The 21273-nt window shown below is 45.6% G+C and overlaps 2 protein-coding genes across 9 annotated transcripts in view; one reads left to right on the forward strand and one right to left on the reverse strand.

The window, feature by feature from the left end:
• LOC122451780 (calmodulin-binding transcription activator 1) overlaps nucleotides 1–21273 on the forward strand; it is a 664205-nt gene that overhangs the window by 609355 nt on the left and 33577 nt on the right. The gene's annotated exons all lie outside the window — the stretch shown is intronic.
• LOC122451781 (T-complex protein 1 subunit gamma) lies at nucleotides 15587–17520 on the reverse strand. The gene has a single exon (XM_043484688.1). The coding sequence runs from the start codon at nucleotides 17461–17463 to the stop codon at nucleotides 15826–15828; it is 1638 nt and encodes a 545-aa protein (XP_043340623.1). The 5' UTR covers nucleotides 17464–17520; the 3' UTR covers nucleotides 15587–15825.

Genomic DNA, 21273 nt, shown 5'->3' on the forward strand with positions numbered 1-21273 from the left:
GTGGTAAACATGTAGAGATCCCTTATTATTTTCTTCAGTCTTCTGTGGAGGGCTCTGCTGGGCCTTCCTGCCTGTTACGGCAGCTGGCCCCATTGCAGGACATTCATGTTGGGCTGTCCTAGAAAACATTGGGTAATGGGTGGAACTGAAAATTTTTTACTTCACCAGAGAAAGATGGTGACGTTAAAGAATCAGTTGACCTTGAAAGTTTCCTGTGAGAAAGGTGTGAAGCATGTATTGATGGCCAAAATTCCAGTGCTCGGCTCGGCTTGTGATCCTGTACATTCTGGCACTGCCGGAAATGTACTTTTCAGTTATCGAGAATTGTCTTTGGAAACCATCATAATTTTTCTGATGTTTTCTGCCTCGCTGTTGTGAACTTCTGACATTGCAGAGCTCTGCTTGTAGGCTGCCTGTTTTAAATGTTTAAGGGAAATTTTATTTTTATATTTTATTTTCATATTTATATTTCTTTAAGACTCAACTTTGGGTTTCACCCAGAAGGGTCAATAAAGACCATTCCGTTAAAGTTACCACCATTCTCCCGCCAGTGCAGTGGTTTTCGGAAAGTCCTTTCTTCTTCCTTAGTGGTATCCACTACCCCACCCCTTTCACAAATGTTTTTGTGTGGCTGCCATATCTTCTTACACTTAAAAGGGTTTGCTCTCTGACTTAAAGTGGGTTAGTATTTGTATCCCATCGATCTTTTAGACAGAAGGCTCTCAGAGTGGTGCCAAGTGTTCATTGTTAAATATCAACCGTGGACTACCTCAGCTGAATATTTGAGTGTTTATTGCAGTTATATATTCCTTTGCCAGAAAGCTTTTGGCATCCACATGTGATGTAGTTTATTTGCATACACCTCACCTTTTTTTTAAAAAAAAAAGAGGGTTAAGGGAGCTTACGTGCTGCGATTCATGGGGTCGCAAAGAGTCGGACATGACTGAACTGAACTGAAGGGAGCTTACACGACTTAGTGACTGAACAACAAGGGAGGTTACAGAGATACATATTATGTAGTGAAAATAGGTAAAATAAAGAGGGAGTAGGCAAAGGAAAGAAGGGTCCAGGGAAGTGAGTTGGGGACACTAATGAAGATAGGAAGGGATCTCCTTTCCATAAAGTCTTCCACACCTTCTAGAGGCATGCCGTGTACTGCCTTCTAAGCTCTCTGGCCATTGTAGAAGTGACACAGGCTTAATTTTCTCTTTATTACCTCTCACTTGTCATTTGTTGTTCAGTCGCTCTGTCATATCTGACTCTTTGTGACCTCATGGACTGCAGCATGCCAGGCTCCCCTGTGCTTCACTATCTCCCAGAGTTTGCTCAAACTCATGTCCATTGAGTTGGTGATGCTGTCCAGTCATCTCATCCTCACATGCCATTCGTTTTCTTATATTTCATGGAAGTTCTGACAGCCATTGCTGAACTTTGTTGGTGAGAAAAGTCTAAACGAGGTCCATTGAATCAATTAAAGATTGCAGGTTAATATCAGTCACTTTGAACATTTAGGAAGTGCCTGGGAACCTGCTGGGTTACCCCTCACCTGAGGACGTTGGCGCTCCTGATCGTGAAAGCCACGGTGAGGGGCTTTACCCTGCCTAAGTGGGTTACCCTGAAGTCAAATGACTGGCTTTTCTGTGTTACAAGTGCCTCCAAATGTATTAAATGAACATTTATCAACTACCAAAATGAACCAGTCTATTTTTTTTACCTTCCTTCTTCTGACCTTCCCCACCCCCCAAACCTGATCCCCCACTCTGTTCCCCCCAGCGCCTCCCCCTTCCCCCAGCAGCTACTCAGCATGAACCCTTTGAAATTCTTCCTCCTTATTCTCTGAGCCCAACTCACACATGATCTCATTAATGAACCCTTTACCCTCAGCTCCCAGATTAGACTAGTGGCTGTTTGCAGGACAGGCTAGTGCTGAAGCTGTGTCTTCCCCTACTGACCCTAGCATCATGCGACCTGGGAGGTGGGCTTTCATAAATACTGGTCGTTGACCACAAAATTGTATGCCTGGTGTTACTCCTCAGGTAGAGTGAGAAGAACGTAAGAGGAATTTTCTGAAACAAACATGACTCTGATCCTATTTCGTGCATTCAGTTCAGTCTTGCCTGCTGGTAATTCAGACCCAAGCTCCACAGGGTCTCCCATTCAGGTTCATTCACCTTCCCTAGTGGATTTGGGTTTCCATTTAAGTGGTCGTGAAGTGGCTGTAAAAGTTTTGGCCCGTGCCAATGTTAAATAGCAGGGTCTAACACCTGAGTCATCTTTGGGGCTCTCATAAGATTGGCCAAAACTTGCTGAAACGTGCATAGGTAACAGCTGTTTGCTTGAAAATAATATGGTAAGATGAATACTTGGTTTTTGTTTTAGCTTACTTCTCAGTAAATGAGAAATCCTAGGTAACTCACCTTATAGCCCTGGATCAGTGCCTCACCTGTTTTCTAAGCCTATTAGTAGTGGTTCAGGAAATTAACTTAGTGGTCACTATCATTAGTTATTAAAATCAGAATGCATTGCATGTAGTATGGTTAGTATGTTTGCGGAGTCTTTGTTTCAGAGGGGTGTGTGTGTGCACGTGCACGTATTGAGCTCTTTCTTTTTGTGGGCCACAGCCAAAACCTGTTGAAAGCCCCTGGATTAGATCATTCATAATTGTCTTTAAATCTCAGTGTCTTCCCAGTTGGCGCTAGTGGTAAAGAACCTACCTCCCTGTGCAGGAGACATAGAGATACAAGTTCAGTCCCTGGAGGGGGGGACCTGGCAACCCACTCCAGTATTCTTGCCTGGAGAATCCCATGGACAGAGGAGCCTGGCAGGCTACAGTCCACAGGGTTGCAAAGAGTCAGACATAAACTGAAGTGACTTAGCAGCAGCAGCAACAGCAGTTTTGTAGTGATTCTCTTTTGTGGGATGTGTCTGTTGTTATGACTGTCAGTTTGGCAGTAGGTTAAGGCCTGATAGAGTTAAAATACTTCTGTAAGTATTTAATTCAACAGCAGAAGGTGTCTAGCTAGGCAGGAGCTTAGTGTACCTTTCTCTGTTTTTCTGATTTATTTGGGTAATCAGAATGTTTCAAATGAGAATGACAGCTTATTTCTGCCAAAATTTGTCCCATGTTTAATAGGGATCTTTGAGTGATTCTTAGGTACTGTCACTAAGGTCTCTTTAATGAAACTGATTTTTTTTTTTTTGGTAAGTGAAAGTAGAACTTTTCCAGGATTTATTTAGTGGAAAGATCCACATTTCAGTTGGTGGATTCACCTCAGGCCCCCCTTTTAGCCTTAGGTGACAGAACTCCAACTAGCTTATATTTAAAAAAAAAAAAAAGCAATTTATGGCTCTCATGAAGTCCAGTTTGGAGTTGTCTTCAGGTACAACTGCTTCCAGATGCTCAAGTGATGTCGTTAGGAACCTGTCTGTCCCTCTCTTGGCTCTCTTCTCCTCTCTGTTGATTTTCTTCTCAGGCAGAAGTTCCCGAAGCCGTAGCACGATGGCCCTCTCAAGCTCCAGGCTTATATTTTGCCAGTTTAGCAGATATTTCTGGGAAGATGGCACTTCTTTCCCAGGACTTCCAGGAAATGTTCTGTTACTGGCTCACCTTGACTCCTTTGTCCAGTCACTTGAATAAGGAGGGGTGGTACCCTCATTACGAGACCTGACTCACCCACCCCTGGAGACAAGAATTGGAGTTAGAACCACCTGAACGGAGGAGAAGCAGAGAGTCATGGCCAGTGTCCAGGGAAGGGATGCTGAGCGGGCATACTGCGCTGCTCTTCGCCGTTGAGTCTCATATTCTCTGAGAAAGCACCCTTCCTTCTGAAACTGCAGAAGCTTACAACAAGCCTTATTCCATACTCCCATTTTCATGGTCCCATTTTAACTGAAGACTCCCCAGAATCATCACCTTTCAGTAGGCTTTTAAATGGGTACTGACTAACATTCCCTAAGATCATTTTCAGAAAATAGGATTCAGGTCCTTAATATTGCACTCTGTGGTTTGGATTAATCCACTAAAGATTTCCTTAAATACGCTTTTGTCTTTTCTAGTGAAAGAAACCACACATTCCATTCTAACCAAAATCGATGCCTCTGGCATTTGTGTGTGCATGTGAAAGATGTTTTATCTAACAGTGTAAAAAATAGGAAGGGCCCATTCTAAAGTTGATGATATTCTAAAAGCTTATAGGTAAATTGAGTAATATTTCCCAGACAAACAGTGCAGTAAATGGTGGGTAGATTCCCAGGCTAGACTGAGAACAAAAACCTTTTGAATCCATAATAGATACTCAGAATTTGCAGAAGAAAAATTTAAAAAAATGTGTGTGCATGCATATACCTGTATAAACTGTAAAACATTGAACTACCTAATCTACATACTATATATACATAGCCTACACTTACATGTTCCAAAACAAATGGAAAAATGAACTGCACATTGGAATATTAAATGAAGCTTCTTGAATAATAATAAATGTATACATAAAAGAATTTCAGTCAATGGAAACTTATTGGTGAAGATTCTTAATTTACTGGTGGAACCCTAAATGATTCTCGGAAATTACAAACTCCAGCTATCTAACTTTTTAGAGGAATAAACCCAGAGAAAGTAAATAATTTCAGTTTCTTGATAATCCTAACAATATTATTATCCATGATTTTCAGTTCAGTTCATATCTGACTCTTTGCGATCCCATGGACTGCAGCACACCAGGCTTCCCTGTCCATCACCAACTCCTGGAGCTTGCTCAAACTCATGTCCATCGAGTCGGTGATGCCACCCAACCACCTCATCCTCTGTTGTCCCCTTCTCCTCCTGCCTTCGATCTTTCCCAGCATCAAGGTGTTTTTCCAGTGAGTCAGTTCTTCGAATCAGGTAACCAAAGTATTGGAGCTTCAGCTTCAGCATCAATCCTTCCAATGAATATTCAGGATGGATTTCCTTTAGAAGTGACTGGTTTGATCTCCTTGCAGTCCAAGGGACTCTCAAGAGTCTTCTCCAACACCACAGTTCAAAAGCATCAATTCTTTGGCAATCCATGATCATTACAGTCATATTTTTATTCTTAAATTGAACAAAAGAGAGAATGACAGAAATCCTTCTGCTGTATCTCCAAGAGTTAGAACAATGAAAAGGGAAGGAAAATGTGGCTGAAGAGGTAGTTCGGTGTGTCAGAGGTTGTCTGAGGAAGAATTGACTGAACCACAAGCAGTGAGAGGAGGAGCCTCCTAAGAAGGAAGACCAGAGACAGTGGGAAGAGATGTGGGGTCAAGCAGCTTCCCACACTAGTTCCTGGGTGACATTCGCCATTAACCTACATGACCTTGCTGGGATTTGTGGTAGGTTAAAGTGGACCAGGAGCTTCCTCACTCAGAGACTGTCTGTATCAAGGTATCCTTTAGGACTAGTTTTAGTTCCTAAACTCTTTTGTTGGAATTACTTATAAGACATGCATATAAGATGCTCCCCACCACAAAAAAAAGATCAGATAAGTGTTAGGAGACACGCCTGCCATTAGCTCTCCACCAGCAGTTTATAGTGCACAGTATTAGCACAATAACTTCCCTGGTGGTTCAGGGGTAAAGAAGCCACCTGCTATTGCAGGACACGCAAGAGACATGGGTTTCACCCCGTGGTCAGGATGATCCCCTGGAGGAGGAAATGACAACACACTCCAGTTTTCTTGCCTAGAGAATCCCATGGACAGAGGAGCCTGGTGGGCTACAGTCTATGGGGTCACAAAGAGTTGGACATGACTGAAGCCGCTTAGCATGCACACACGCATTGCCTTTATTGCAAGGATGTTGAGGTCTGTTAAATCAGGGATCCCCCACGCCCCTGCCCTGGGCCATGGACCAACTTCAGTCTGTGACCTGTTAGAACCCGACTGCACAGCAGAAGTTGAGCAGCGGGCAAGCGAGCAAAGCTTCCTCTGTATTTATAGCTGCCCCCCGTCATTCATATTACTGCCTGAGCTCCACCTCCTGTCGGATCAGCAGTGGCATTAGATTCTCCTAGGAGCTCAAACCCTAGTCGGAGCTGTGCATTCGAGGGACCTAGGTTGTGTGCTCCTTCTGAGAGTCATCCTGAGATCATCCCTCTATCCTATCCATGGAAACATTTCTCCCTGGTTCCCAAAACGTTTGGGGACCACTGCATTATGTCACAGCCTTTCTTATTAGTATCTTCTCTCAGCGCTCAGTACCCAGAAGAGCCATGCTGTCCACAGCAATTGACAGTGATCCTGATCTTGATCTTGCTTCCCTTTTTTTGCTTTGTTTGCTAAGTTCAGCCAAAATTGAGGCTCACAGTTAACCATGTTAGAGGATATTTAGTGTGTATTTTCTGTATAACAGCTTTATGTGAGCTTTAGTTTACTCTTTTCATGAATCTCCATTTTCCCTAATCTCTTGTTAAGCATAAGTGTTTTTATCAGTCATCTCAAAGAGACATACCTGGATCCAGGTTAAGTGAGGAGGGAGGGAGTTAGAGAGGTTCGGGTGGGGGAGATAGGTGAAGGCAGGGAAGGGAGACCAGGGAAAGGGAAGAAAAAGAAAGGGGGGGCCATGTCAGGGATTTCTGATGGGTGTGTAGCAGGGTTAGCTCCCACTGCACTTTGAGTTGGTTATTCACCTTTTGTTCCATCATTAACTGCTCCCTGAACCTTTAGACCAGCTATACTTAGAGTGGGATGATTTTTGTTGTTGTTTAGTTGCTAAGTTGTATCCAACTCTTTGTGACCCCATGGACTGTAGCCCAACAGGCTCTACTGTCCATGGGATTTCCCAAGGCAAGAAGATTGGAATGGGCTGCCATGCCCTCCTCCAGGGGATCTTCCTGCACCAGGAATCAAACTCAAGTCTCCTGCATGGCAGGCAGATTCTTTATCTCTGAGCCACCAGAGAACCCCTGTAGGATGATTAAAGAAGCCCCATTTGGAGACGTCCACGAGGATAGCAAGATAACCCAACAACTGTTACATCCCCCCGCCGTCAAGTTGCATCCCCGTTTAGTGAAAAGCACTATAAGGTTTTTAGCTTTTTCACTTAATCCAAGGGATATTTGAATAGTGGCCTCACTAATACAGTCATTGAGGCCTCACTCATTTGGAATTTGTAAAAATTTGAAGGTGACTCGAATCTAGGGATGGAGTGCTAATGGAAGATGTATTGGGTTGGCCAAAAAGTTTGTTTGGGTTTTTCTGTACGTGCTTATGGGAAAACCAAAAAGAACTTCTTGGCCAACCCAGTAATATCAAATAGTATCAGCATCCCCCCCCCAACTCAAAAAGTGTGGAAGCGAGTCGCCTGCAGACACAGGAGAGCAGCCCTTGATGTGTTTCTAAGCAATGAGAAAGGAATGGCAACTCACTCCAGTATTCTCGCCTGGAGAATCTTGTGGACAGAGGAGCCTGGCAGGCTACCCCAGTCCATGGGGTCCCAAAGAGTCGGACACAGCTAAGAAACTTAACACTTTCACTTACTTTCACTTTTTTTCTCGAGCCAGGACACAAAATGGCCCTCACAGGGATCACAACAGTGCTGAATAAAGGAGCTTACTGGTTAAAATTTTTCTATGGGTCTGGTGGTTCCCTTGGAGAAGTATTTTACTTTGGAATAAAATGGTTAAAGTGGTATAACTTTGATCTTTAAAACTATTTCTCTGTCAGAAAGACCTATGATAAATTGTAAAACAGTATCTTTAGATCATTTTATCTGTTTTGACCTTTTAAAAAAAATACATCCAGTATTTTAAAGCAGTATAGCTATTTCTTTTAAAATATAGACATTTCAGTCAATTGATTTGAAAAGGACCTCTTCGTCTGTATTTATCCCAGGGTTTTACAGAATCTTATGGCATTGTAGAAAAAAAGTAACTGTAGTTAGTACACTTTTGAGTTCTCTGTAGAATCCAGAGTTTAAAAAAATGTGTATTTGTGGAACATCATGGACTTAAACTCTCTCACAAGGTCGCAGGACAGCTTGGGAACATCAGCATTCCTACAGTTTGCCCCGGGAGAAAGCTTTGCGGTGGCAGCTCTAAGCAATGTGTGGGGAGTGAGCTGGAAAGAGCGAGAGGCTTCTTTCAACTAGAATCCCGAATGCACAGCGCACTGAAAATCACCAGAAACTCAGGGCAAACATCTCTTGTGATTAGCAGTGTTCTCTAGAAGCAGCCAGGACTTTTTAAAAAACAAAAACAAAAACTTTTGCCCCAGGTACCTTGTAACACTTCTCATTTGCAGAGTTTTCCTTTTTATTGCTCATTTGACTTTTCCCCCCATCGTCTCTGTCCCCCAGCCTTGTCGTGGAGCACTGCTGCTAAGGCAGAAGCGTTAGTATGTGTCTGGCTCAGTTTGGTGTTTTCACATGCCGGTCCCCAACCTGTTTGATGCGATTAGGGAAGAGAGAAAGGAAGGAACTGCTTTTCATAACCTGGCTGGAGGAAAGTCACCTGGAAATGATGACAGGAAACAAATATTTTGTCCTACGCAATCTCCCTTACCTTGTCCTGCTTGAAATTCACTCTTTCTATTTTGAACAGAGGAAATTAAGTCTCTTGTGCAGTAAATGTTTATTTAGGGCCGACTGTGTGCCAGGCCTCAGGGAGATGAGTGAGCAGAGTTAAGGCAGGTGCTGGCCCCATAGAACTGTCGAGGTCTCTCTTCATCGCCCTCCGTTTCCATCCGGATGAGGTTCTGGAAATGAAGGCACACGTCTCATTTGGTTTTTGTGTCCCTCGTGGCCACCACGACAGCTTGAGTCCACCCCTCGGACCCTGACACGCCAGCACTAGGCAGTGGAGGCCCAGCAAGGGTATGCACTTGACATTCGAAGCAGGAGTCTGTCCTGGCCCCGATTCCCCATCCTTCTTCCCTGAGGACTCGGAGCAGTTTTTTTGGTACAGCTGGGCACCCCAGGACAACCTGCTGGCAGTTAATTAAATGGATGCTCGCCCCTTGACAATTCCCATGTGTTTTGTACAAGTTCCCGTCTTGGCAGTTGTGGTTCTTATATGCAGGGTTTTCCTTTACCACCTCATCTGGGCGAGACATTTAAAGTTCAGCACTCACTCACATCCTGACATCTTTTCCCTCTAAAGGCCCCATTATGGTAATGGTTACCGGGGGCGGGACGAAGGGGGGAGGTAGATGGGGGAGAAAGGATAGTTAGGGAGTTTGAAATCGACATGTCCACACTGCTATATTTAAAATGAATAACACAGGAAACTCTGCTCTGTGTTATGTGGCAGCTGGATGGGGAGGGGAGTTTGGCGGAGAATGGATACATGTGTACGTGTGGCTGAGTCGCTTTGCTGTCCACCGGAAACCATCACGGCATTGTTAATCAGCTCTACTCCAATACAAAATAAAAGGTTAAAAATTTTGCCTAGTGGTTACCTCTGAAGTTTAACATAATTTTAAGACATGTATTAGGAAAGAAATATCAGCCTTAACTTTTTAATAAACTGCATTTTATAATTGGAAAAAAAATATCCCATTGGTGTCAGTGGTTTCCTCCATCGCTCCATCCATTTCTAGAATGTCTCAATCTGTATGTATCGTGTGTGTGTAGTGTATATAGCAGTAGTTCTCATTTTCATTGAAATTGTTGAGGCCGTGGCCTCCAAGTGTGGTGCTTTGGGGGACATTAGCAAGCCTCCTCTTTTGTAGATTTGATGAAGGTAGGTGGCAAGTCTGTCAGAGTTCCCATCTCCTTTGCTCTCATGCTCATTAGCTGCAGTTCTGCGGCCTTGAACTGCAGTTGCTTTGCTATTTGATTGACAGTGAGGTTGGCTCCTGCGTAATCCGGGTGCTCTTACACTCTGGATGCCGTGTCATGATCCAGCTGAGCTCCTTGGGTTCCACTGAGCCTTTATGTGCTTAGAGGATAGAGGCTGGGCCTCTTTGCTCGCCTTGCACTGAAAGATTTCAAAGGAGAAATCCTTATAGGTTGACTTTGCACTGCTCATAAGTTCGTCTCATCGCTCTTCATCAGCTTAAAGGGTTTTTTCCCTGTTGCACCTGAGACTCTGACTTTGTGAGCAGTATGAACCATAGACCAGAAAGAAATCTGAATCCCCCATCCCGGCCAGTGAAGACGGTCTTAAGAAGGCTTGCTGACGTCCGTTTCTGGCGTCTTGGTCCATAGAGTTGGGGAGTTGTGAAGAAGTGGAGGAAGGCAGTTTTTCCTAAGGCTAAATTTAGCCGTTGCTTTGGAAAATCAGAGTGGTACAGCTTGTGCCTTATCTCCAGGCGGGCCTCACCCTCTCCCCTGCACTTGGATGTCTTCAACAGCTCTCCTGGGAGGAGCTGCTCTGGGCACTCTGGCCGCCCCTCGATTCTGGGAAGGAATTAAGCGACCTCGTGTTTCCCGTCCTTCTGAGGTCCTCTGCAAAATGCAGGCGGCTTCCTCAGCGACAGTTACAGTTCTCTACAGAAATAGCCGGAGTCATGCCTCCTTATGCTTCAGCAGCCCTTCCTGCCAGCATGGCCAAGGGCTGGCCACGGAACAGGAGACACGGCCTCTGGTCCTCGGTCCAAATAGCAACCGGAGGGCACATGTGCGCCAGAGCCACAAATAACGTGTTTTAAAATAGCAGATGGTATTTGATGATCGCGCCTTCATTCATTTACCTGCCAAGGCAAAACTTTCTCTCCTGCTCTGGCAGCGAGACCAGCGGTGGCCCAGGTCGAGCAGTTGTCATAACAAGCTCTCGGGGTTGCAGATGTTATTCATTTGTTGATTTTCAGGCTGTGCAAATCCTTGCCCACTTTCTGAGGGTGTTCTCAAAAATACCTCTTTGGTCTCACAGTAAAAATGTCCCGTTTCTCCAACAGCTGAACCTGTTAAGCACTTGTGTAACTACCTAGAGGCAGTCCTTTCATCAAGGTGTGCTGCCAGGCACCACGATCCAAATACTTCATTTCCCTGGGGAAAGTGGGATTACCTGAAAGGTGAGGATCAGTATTGATAACGGGAATTTCAGTGGATAAAGAAAAGTGACATTGCCATGAAATCCTGGCTTGCGTCTGTGGAGAAGTCAGGTCTTCCTCAGCTTTTCTGCCAGAGTCTTGTACCAACACATGCACTTACGTAACTTTCTTACCTGAGCCCCGCGGAAAGGGCAGCCACCCAGGTAGACGCCTCGAGCTTTCTCATGTGCTTGCACGACAGCTCCACTGGGCTTCAGTCATTTTGAATGCTCTTTCTCTCCCTGGGAATAAGGGATAAAATGGGCTAGTGGGTATAAAGCCCCCTGGAGCCTACTGTGGAGAATAGAGGTCACTTGGAGCCCTTGTTCCAGAGTTTGGCTGACCTCATCCATCAGTTGGCTTCTGAAGGAGCTTAAATTAGAACATGATATTCCTTCCCGCCGACAGGGTTTACCCACTCTGGATCTGGTACCAAGGGTACAAGACTTGCAGAAAGCTCGCTCTGGAAGAGATGACACATGTGAGAAAGTACCTGTAGGGACTTCCCTGGCGGTCCAGTGGTTCGGCATCTGCCTTGCCATGCAGAGGACGCAAGTTCAGTCCCTGAGCCGGGAGGATTCCACATGCCACAGAGCAACTAAGCCTCTGTGCCACAACTGCTGGGTCTGTGTGCTGCAGCTGCTGAAGCCCACAAGCCTGGAGCCCATGCTCTGCAATGAGGAAAGCCGCCACAATAAGAAGCCCTTGAACTGCAACTAGAGAGTGGCCCCCGCTTGCTGCAGCTAGAGAAAGACCCAGTGCAGCCGTAAATAGTTTTTTAAATTCTTTAAATTAAATTAATTTAAAAAACTAAAATTATTTTTTTTTAGAAAAACTTAAAAGAGAAAGAAGAATTTGCCGTGTAGTGCCTGGGACTTGGGTTCAGTCTCTGGTCGGGTAACTAAGATCACACATGTCTTGGGGCAACTCAGCCACATGAAGTAATAGAAGATCCCGAGTACCTGACTAAGACCCGATGTGGCCAGATAAATAAAGAACGACAGGTTCATTTGCTGAGTGCTCTCAGGACACAGAGCAGGACATGGAGGCTTGCTGGGTAGACTAGGAAGTGGGTTCAGAGTCTAACCTGTGCTCAGGTCCCTGTGCTGATGCTCATGACCTTGGGTAAATAACACATTTTCATAGCCTCAGCTTCCCCATCTGTTAAAGGGAGAGGAAAACCAGAGTTGTTTCCAGGACTACAAATAAAACTTGTGGAATGCCTAGCCCATGTGATGCTCAGTGATAGCTACGAATAATAAATCTGAAAGGATGTTTGAGCCACACTCTAAAAAATAAGAAGGTCGCCAAGTGGATATGGAGAAAGATGGGCATCACCCCAAGACCCCAAAGCATATGACATTCCTGGTCGCTTTGGAGACCAGTGAGCATGAGAGGACCCCTTAAACAGTTACCCAAGGTTGTCAGCAAAGACCCAATTCCTGCCAAACACCTTTTTATTTTGTGGGTCACAGGGGAGGGATTCAAGTTTTTTTTTAAACCAGATTATCTGATATAAAGTCAGAAATTGCTTCATGTTTTATTGCTCAATGTGAAAATCCATTCGGTTCCCAGATTTAAAGTGAGTAGTACAAAATCTGTAGGTGACAGTAGGTGTGGCTGAACCCCGAGAGCCTGAGTCTGGGTAGTTGTTGGTTCCTGACACAGCCAGTTCCTTTCATTAGATGCCCAAACACTTGGGATTCTTCACTTCGACAGCAGCAAATCATAAACCTAAACTTGGAGCATACTGTGGGTATCTGACTTTATGAAATTTTTGTGTGTATGTGTTTAAAACTTTGGTATTGTTTAGAAATTTTAGGTAAATGTTAATTGATGGTGGTGTAATTGCTAAGTCATGTCTGACTCTTGCGACCCCCTGGATTGTAGCCCACCAGGCCCCTCTGTCCATGGAATTCTCTAGGCAGGCATAGTGGAGTGGGTTTCCATTTCCTCCTTCGGGGGATCTTCCTGACCCAGGGATTGAACCCGGGTCTCCTGCATTGCACACAGATTCTTTACCATCTGAGCCACCTGGGAAGCCCCAATAATAATTCAGACTTAAGAGAATCTGACCACTTTTTTAAAAGTTCACTTTGTTTCATCATCCTCATAGGCAACAATAAGATAAACAGTGATATTCTCATTTTACGGATGAGAAAATTGAGATGCAAAGTGATCGTAATTTTTCTAGAGTCACACGGTGACAGGATTAAACCTGTAGCCCTTCTCTCTACTCCAGTGTTGTTCTACTCTTTCATCGCTGCTTAGTCTAGAAATGCTGCTTCTGCTAAAACAAGCAAACAAAAAAACAGGTTGAACAGGCTCATAAAGAGGCTTGGGATGAATCGTGAGCCAGACTGGCTACAAAGCCATCAGCATCATTTATCTTTCATCTGGGGTACAGGTTGGTGGGTGCACGTGTCTTGAATGTGGTGGGAAGGAATTGCTGCATGGCAGTCGAACCATCTCATCCCCTGAAGCCATCCAAGTAAATAAACTGCTTTAGAAAAAAGCAGGAGACAAAAACACACCTGGGAAGACATCCCACTGAGAGAGGAGAGAGCAATGAAGAGGTAAGGTTTGGTGAGGTTGAGAAAGGAGTGCCTGATCAGTTGCAGGAAGCAGGGCAAGGAGGTGTATTTTAAATCGTTTTCAAGTGTTGTCAGGTGTGAATTGGCCGTGTGCTTGAGAAGATGTGCAGCTGATGCCGTTGGAGCCCGTGTGGAGGGACCTGCCATGACGTGTGTGCATGCATGCACAGTTGCTTCAGCTGTAGCCGACTCTCTGCGACCCCATGGACTGTAGCCTGCCAGGCTCCTCTGTCCATGGGATTCTCCAGGCCAGGATATTGGAGTGGGCTGCCATGTCCTTCTCTGGGGGATCTTCCCAACCCAGGGATCAAACCCACGGCTCCTGCAGAGCAGACAGATTCTTTACCGCTAAGCCACTGGCTATCCCTGCATGATGTACAGGAGGTGACATTTCGTGTGTCCACCTTGGATGGGAACCTGTGTCTCCGCTGGAGCAGATAGTCCTGGGGTCTTTCTTTAACAAACACTGGGCAGAGAGTTCATTCTTGTGGAGGGAGGATGGAGTCCTAGAGCAGCAGTCCTCAAGATATGGTCCCAAACCAGAGCATTGCCTGAGAACTTACTTGAAATGCAACATCTGGGCTCACCTAAGCCTACCAACACCAACAACCAGGGGCTTCCATGGTGACTCAGTGGTAAAGAATGCACCTGCCAACGCAGGAGACACAGGTTCGGTCCCTGATGGGGAAAGATCCCACATGTCACAGAGCGACTAAGCCCATGCCCCACAACTGTTGAACCTGTGCCCCAGAGCTTGGGAGCCACAACTGTTGAGCCCATGTTCCACAATTACTGAAGCCCAAGTGGCGGCTTAGAGCCCATGCATCACAAGCAAGAGTAGCCACTGATTTCCACAGCTAGAGAAAAGCCCACGTAACACGTAACAACAAAGATACAGCAGAGCCAAAAATAAATAAATGTTTTAGAAACCCAACACCAAAAAATACTGGGCATTGGGCCCACCAAGAAGCCCTCCAGGTGATTCTGTTGCCTGCAGACACCCAAGAACCACTGGGCTGAGCAGAAGCACACACCCCTGGAGGCTCACATGCTCCAGGAAATGTGCGCTCTCGGCTTGCTCTCCATGCAGCCGGGGTCTCCGGAGGGAGCAGTCTGATCACTTCACTCAGACTGTCCCAAGGACAGGGGGCTTGCAACCCCTCAGAACTGAATCACCATTGGCTTTGTTTGAAACATCATGGATGAGACTGGGGCAAACAGTCATCAGCCCCCTCCATCCGCACATTGTTCTCTCCTCCCTGCCTGCATACTGCATTAATTCAACAACTCAGGTGCTTTCAGGCTACGGAAATTATTTGTTGGTCAACAAAAAAAGACAGGGATCTCTTCACTAAGGCATCCCCCAGTACCTGGTACCCAGTCAGTTCAGTTCAGTTCAGTCGCTCAGTCGTGTCCGACTCTTTGCAACCCCATGAACTGCAGCACGCCAGGCCTCCCTGTCCATCACCAACTCGCGGAGTTTACCCAAGCTCATGTCCATTGAGTCGGTGATGCCATCCAACCATCTCATCCTCTGTCGTCCCCTTCTCCTGCCTTCAATCTTTTCCAGCATCAGGGTTGTTTCCAATGAGTCACTTCTTCACATCAGGTGGCCAAAGTGTTGGAGTTTCAGCTTCAGCATCAGTCCTTCCAATGAATATTCAGGACTGATTTCCTTTAGGATGGACTGGTTGGATCTCCTTGCAGTCCAAGGGACCCTCAAGAGTCTTCTCCAACACCACAGCTCAAAAGCATCAATTCTTCAGCGCTCAGATTTCTTTATAGTCCAACTCTCATATCCATACATGACTACTGGAAAAACCATAGCTTTGACTAGATGGACCTTTGTTGGCAAAATAATGTCTCTGCTTTTTAATATGCTGTCTAGGTTGTTCATAACTTTTCTTCCAAGGAGCAAGCATCTTTTAATTTCATGGTACCCAGTAGGTGCTCCATAAATATTTGCACATGAATAAGTGGATCTATGACTAGTTTTTTTTTTTGTTGTTGTTTTTTTTTTTCAAATGACTTAGATTTAATCATCGGAAGCAAACTAAATGGAAAGCTTACAATAGAGAAGAATTACATGTCAGTGCCTTTTGCAAACTGAGCTGGGACAGAAAGAGACTGGGGCTGCCCCTCAACCTGATCCCTTCCAAACAAAGTTATCCACAGTGTCCCTGGCAGTCTGGCTCAGGGAAGGGGGAGACTCTGTTGGCTCTGTGCGTTGAGGTTGCCTTGTCCACTGCTCACTCCTGGCCAGCATCAGGAGCTCCACCCTGCCGGCTCTGGTCGTCACCCTTCTTTTTGTGGCCTGAGACGATGTCATCAATCCGCAGCAGCAGAACTGCCGTCTCTACTGCTGTCTTATACGTTTGCAGCTTCACAGCCAATGGTTCCCAGATGCCCAGTTCTTTCATGTCCACCAAAGTGCCTGTCTCACCATTTACACCCCAAGTTTCACAGTTCTCCTGGGTATGCTTGGCCCGAAGGGAGGTAAGTAGACGGATGGTGCTGGCTCCACAGTTCTGGATAAGGGTGCGAGGGATGACCTCTAGGGCTTGAGCAACAGCCCGATATGGCCACTGTTCCACACCAGTCATGGCTTTGGATTTTTCTGTCAAGGCATGAGCCACAGCCATCTCAGAAGCCCCACCCCCTGGCACCAGCTGAGGGTCCAGAAGAACATTGCGGCACACTTGCATGGCGTCCTGGAGGTTGCGTTCTACTTCCGAGAGAATCTCTTTGCTGGCCCCACGGAGAAGAACTGTGCAGGCCTTGGGGTCTTTGCATTCAGTGATGAATGTAAAGTACTCATCTCCAATTTTCTTGATTTCCAACAGGCCTGCCCCTGTTCCAACATCCTCTTCTCTCAGTTCCTCTGGCCGGCTGACTATCCGGGCCCCACAGGCTCTAGCAATGCGATTATTATCTGTCTTCCGGACTCTGCGGATGGCTGTGATATTTGCTCGCATGAGGTAGTGCTGAGCTAAATCAGAGATGCCCTTCTCTGTGATGACCACATCTGGCTTCAGCTGGATAATGTCCTCACAGAGCTGCTGAATGTACTCTTCTTCCATTTGGAGAATTCGGGTGAAGTCTTCCTCTCGTGTGATCTCAATGTCAGTCTGGCTCTCTCCTTTCTTATATTCCAGAGAAGAATCCAGCAACACAATGCGAGGGTTCTTGATATAGCGTCGCATTCGTGGATGGGTCACATCCTTGTTAATCATGACTCCACGTAAAACACACGAGTCTTCAATGATGCCCCCAGGTATCTTTTCTACCCTTGCATATTTCTTGATGTCAATCTCTTTCCGGCCATTCTCCTCAAACTGTACAGTTTTGACAGCATCCAGAGCAATGTTGCAAGCCAAAGACGACCACCGACTGATTACTTTGGTAGTAATGGAGCTGTTGATGATGTTCAGCATCGTATCTCGGTTACTGGTGTCGACAGGGATACTTATTTTCTTAAGGGTGCTGATCATATCATCCAATGCCTTGCGGTAAGCACTGATCACCACTGTTGGGTGCATCTGCTGCTCCAGGAAGTGCTCAGCCACAGACAGCATCTCCCCAGCAAGAATAATTACTGATGTGGTCCCATCTCCAACCTCTTCATCCTGTGTCCGGCTAATTTCAATCATAGACTTGGCCGCTGGATGCTGTACTTGAATCTCTCGAAGAATGGCATTGCCATCATTGGTCATCACAATGCCTCCCATGGGGTCCAAAAGCATCTTCATCATAGACTTGGGTCCCAAACATGTTCGGATGATATCTGCGATAGTCTTGGCAGCATTGATGTTTCCAGATTGAACTTTTCTTCCAGATTCACGCTTTGTGTTCTGGCTAAGCACGAGCACCGGACGATGACCCATCATGGCGGCGCGATGCAGAGCCGGGTACCCAAAGCTGGGGGAACCGGCAGAACCTTCTGGAGCTATGACTAGTTTTTAATCAGAAGTCTTTTGCTTCTAAGTAATTATATTACCTTTATCCAATAATACACAATTAAGATATATATGCTTGCTTTTTGGAAGGAAAGCTATGACAAACCTAGATAGCATATTAAGGAGATCTATGACAAACCTAGATAGCATATTAAGAAGCAGAGACATCATTTTGCTGACAGAGGTCCGTATAGGCAAAGCTATGGTTTTTCCAGTAGTCATGTATGGATATGAGAGTTGGATCATAAAGAAGGCTGAGTGCTGAAGAATTGATGCTTTCAATTTGTGGTTCTGGAGAAGACTCTTGAGAGTTGCTAGGACTGCAAGGATTTCAAACCAGTCAAAATCAACCCTGAATATTCACAGGAAATACTGATGCTGAAGCTCCAATATTTTGGCCACCTGATGTGAAGAGCCAACTCATTGGAAAAGATCCTGATGCTGGGAAAGATTGAACACAGGAGGAGAACAGGGCAACAGAGGATAAGATGGTTGGATGGTATCACCAACTCAGTGGTCATGAGTTTGAGCAAACTCTGGGAGACAGTGAAGGACAGGAAAGCCTGGCATGCTGCAGTCCATGTGGTCCAGAGAGGCAGACACAACTGAATGACTAGCCAACAACAGCAACACAATTATCATGAGAGATAGTTCTGAATTTGCTGAGTATCTTACAATAAAGGTTTAACTAATAAAGCTATAAAGCCAAAACTAGCATCATGTTGTTGCTTTTGACTTGCCAGTCATGGAGAGGTGTAGACCATCATCTTAAGATGATGAAGGAAGTGTGATCTGATTCCTGGTCTGTGGGGTACCATGGTCCTGATGCTCCAGGATGCCAGCTCAGTTGTTTCTTGTTTTAATCATCACCACCTCCCCCATTTGGAGTCAGTAGGCTCAGCGATGCCCTTCTGCATGATACAGTTTTCTTAAGAGATAAATAACTGCTTCTGAGTATCTTCACTAAGTGCTTCTTTGAACAGCTTGATAATATGAGAGCTGACTCACAGTCCATTGTGGGGCCGGCACTGCACACACAGTCTGGGAGCAGGAGCCAGTGACCCCTGGGGCAGCCAGGGCACAGGTGACTTAGTGTTTTTCCCCCGACCTTAATATATTTTTCTTTTTCAAAATTTAAACTTTATTTTTACTGGGTTTTAGCTGATTAACAATGTTGTGATAGTTTCAGTTGAACAGGGAAGGGATTCAGCGTACATGTATCCATTCTCCCCCAAACTGTGCTATACAATAGGTTCTTGTTGGTTATCCATTTTGAATATAGCAGTGTGTGCATGACCATCCCAAACTCCCTAACTATCCTTTCCCTCCAGCAACCATAAGTTGGTATTTTTCTAAGTCTGCAGGTCTTTCTGTTTTGTAAGTTCATTTGTATAATTTCTTTTTAGGTTCCACATATCAGAGATGTCGAATGATACTTCTCTGTCTGACTTACTTCACTCAGTATGATATTCTCTAGGTCCATCCATGTTGCTCCAAATGGCATTACTTCATTCTTTTTAATGGCTGAGAAAAATATTCCGTTGTATATATGTACCACATCTTTATGCATTCCTCTGTTGATGGACATTTAGTTTGCGTCCAGGTCTTGGTTATTGTAAACAGCGGTGCGGTTAACACTGGAGTGCGTGTATCCTTTCGAATCGTGTTTTTCCCTGGACCCGTGCCCAGGAGTGGGAGTGCGGGGTCATTCAGTTTTGACAGGCAGCTGCGTTGGCAGGGACTTGGACAGGGGTGGGCTGGGGGCGCAAACCAGGGCATCTGCACGGTCACCAGTGCAGCTGAAACAGAACCACCTCGACAGGCAGAGCGCAGCCACGTGGCGTGCCCTTCTCCCTGCTGGCATGACATGGCATGTTAATCTTGGCCACCGCGCTCCAGACCAGTGCAAACCAAGCTCCAAAAGAAGCGAGAAGATTCTAAACATATACTCAAGAGACAAGATTTGCAGGCCGGCAGAAGAAACCATCAGGACATTTAAGCTGGTTCGGCAGTCTGCGTGAGGCTCTCTGCATGCGTTCAGAGTTGGGTGGTTATCTGGCTGGCAGAATCAGGAAGAAGCAAGGAGAGTTTAAAAACATACCTGAAGGATAGTTGCTGCTCTGCTTGAGCTCACGTTCTTTTAAAAGGTAAAATTCTTTGTCTTCTGTTGGCTTCAGATGGAGGAGTGCTGCATTCTGCAAAATTTCCATTTTCTAGTGGAGAAGGCATAGAGAAAGGGTTCTGGGACCAGCTCGGAAATTTCCCATCAGTGATCCCAGGATGACGAGCCATGTCCCGTGCATCACAAGCAGATATTCATTCAGGGTTGAGCCCCCGTCTGTGACCATGCCACTGAGATGCTTAGAGGGGTCTCAGAGTTTGTCAGTCTGTATGAAATTGGGGGGAAAGATGTCACCTTTCTCTTTTAAAGAGGAAGACTTTTCCTTTGGTGGTATTCCTGGAAATAGCTTACTGAGAAAATAATACCACGGTTCTTGCAAAGCAGTCTTCCTTGTCCTGCTTCTGTGGTTTAGGAAAGTGAGATCAATTTGACATTAAGTATTGAAAACTTGCCCCTGAAACAGGTGCTTACTACCTTTTGACTTTGAGAAAAAAGTTCTGTTCCCTGGGGTAAGATCAGCTAACTCTTGTGCGTCTTCTCTTCCCATGACTTTCCCTTCCTGACTTTAGCACCCGGTAGCCAAGCTCTGAGTCATGGAGACCGATAGATAAAGTGTCTTCTCATACCTCAGTCGTGCTTCCCAGGTGGCTGAGTAGTAAAGAACCCGCCTGCCAATGCAGGAGACCTAGGAGACATGGGTTCAATCCCTGGGTTGGGAAGATCCCCTGGAGTAGAAGATGGCAACTCACTCCAGTATTCTTGCCTGGAAAGTCCCATGAGCAGAGGAACCTGGCAGGCTACAGTCCGTGGGGTCACAGAGAGTCAGATGCTATTTGCATGCATGGATGCCTCAGTATCTTGGTCTGTAAGATGAGGACGGCAGACCAGACTCACCTGATGGTCACGAGGGTTCACGGGTCAATGTTTTAAAGTTATTTCATGGGTGACTAGTGCACGGAGTGTTCCCTCTGCCCTTTTCTGTTGCGCTGGGTCTTCGTTGCTGCAGGGGCTTTTCTCTAGATGCGGTGTGCAGGCTTCTCATTGCTGTGTTTTTTCTCGTGGTGGAGCCCGGGCTCCTGGACTCATGGGTTTCAGTGGTCGCAGCACTCAGCTTCAGTCATTGTGGGGCACAGGCTTAGTTGTGGAGCAGTACTGTTTACTCCCTGGTGTCAGGACTTATAATCTGGATGACAAGGGAGGCTGATAAAAGATGTCTTCTCCAAGATACTCCTTTTCATGATTCAGATGGCTGTGTTTTGAAAATAGTGCCTCCATTAGCAATTCGAGTGACAGCTACATTGTTACAGCAGGTTGATCAATTTCCCAAGATATTTTATTCCCTTGCCACAAGATGATGCTGATGGCTGGCACCCTTGTCTGGGACTTAACCATGTCCTGAGCATTTACAAATCTGTTAATTCATTAAATTCTCTCAGCAACCCTTGGAGATAAGGACCGTTACTATTTAAGAGTTAAGGAAACTGAGGCACCAAAGAGTTGGTTTAGAGTTATACAACTATCATATGGCACAGCCAGGTTCTAACTGTTTCCTGCCTGGTCCTTCCTCACCTCTCCAACTTCATCTTCTACTGGCCTCTCTGGTGTGGACCAGTCGAATG

The sequence above is a fragment of the Cervus canadensis genome, chromosome 13 (genome assembly GCF_019320065.1).
Source record: "Cervus canadensis isolate Bull #8, Minnesota chromosome 13, ASM1932006v1, whole genome shotgun sequence".
Classification (NCBI taxonomy): Eukaryota; Metazoa; Chordata; class Mammalia; order Artiodactyla; family Cervidae; genus Cervus; species Cervus canadensis.

Coding starts and splice junctions, on each gene's coding strand:
- LOC122451781 (XM_043484688.1), bottom strand. CDS start 17,463: ATGATGGGTCATCGTCCGGTGCTCGTGCTTAGCCAGAACACAAAGCGT.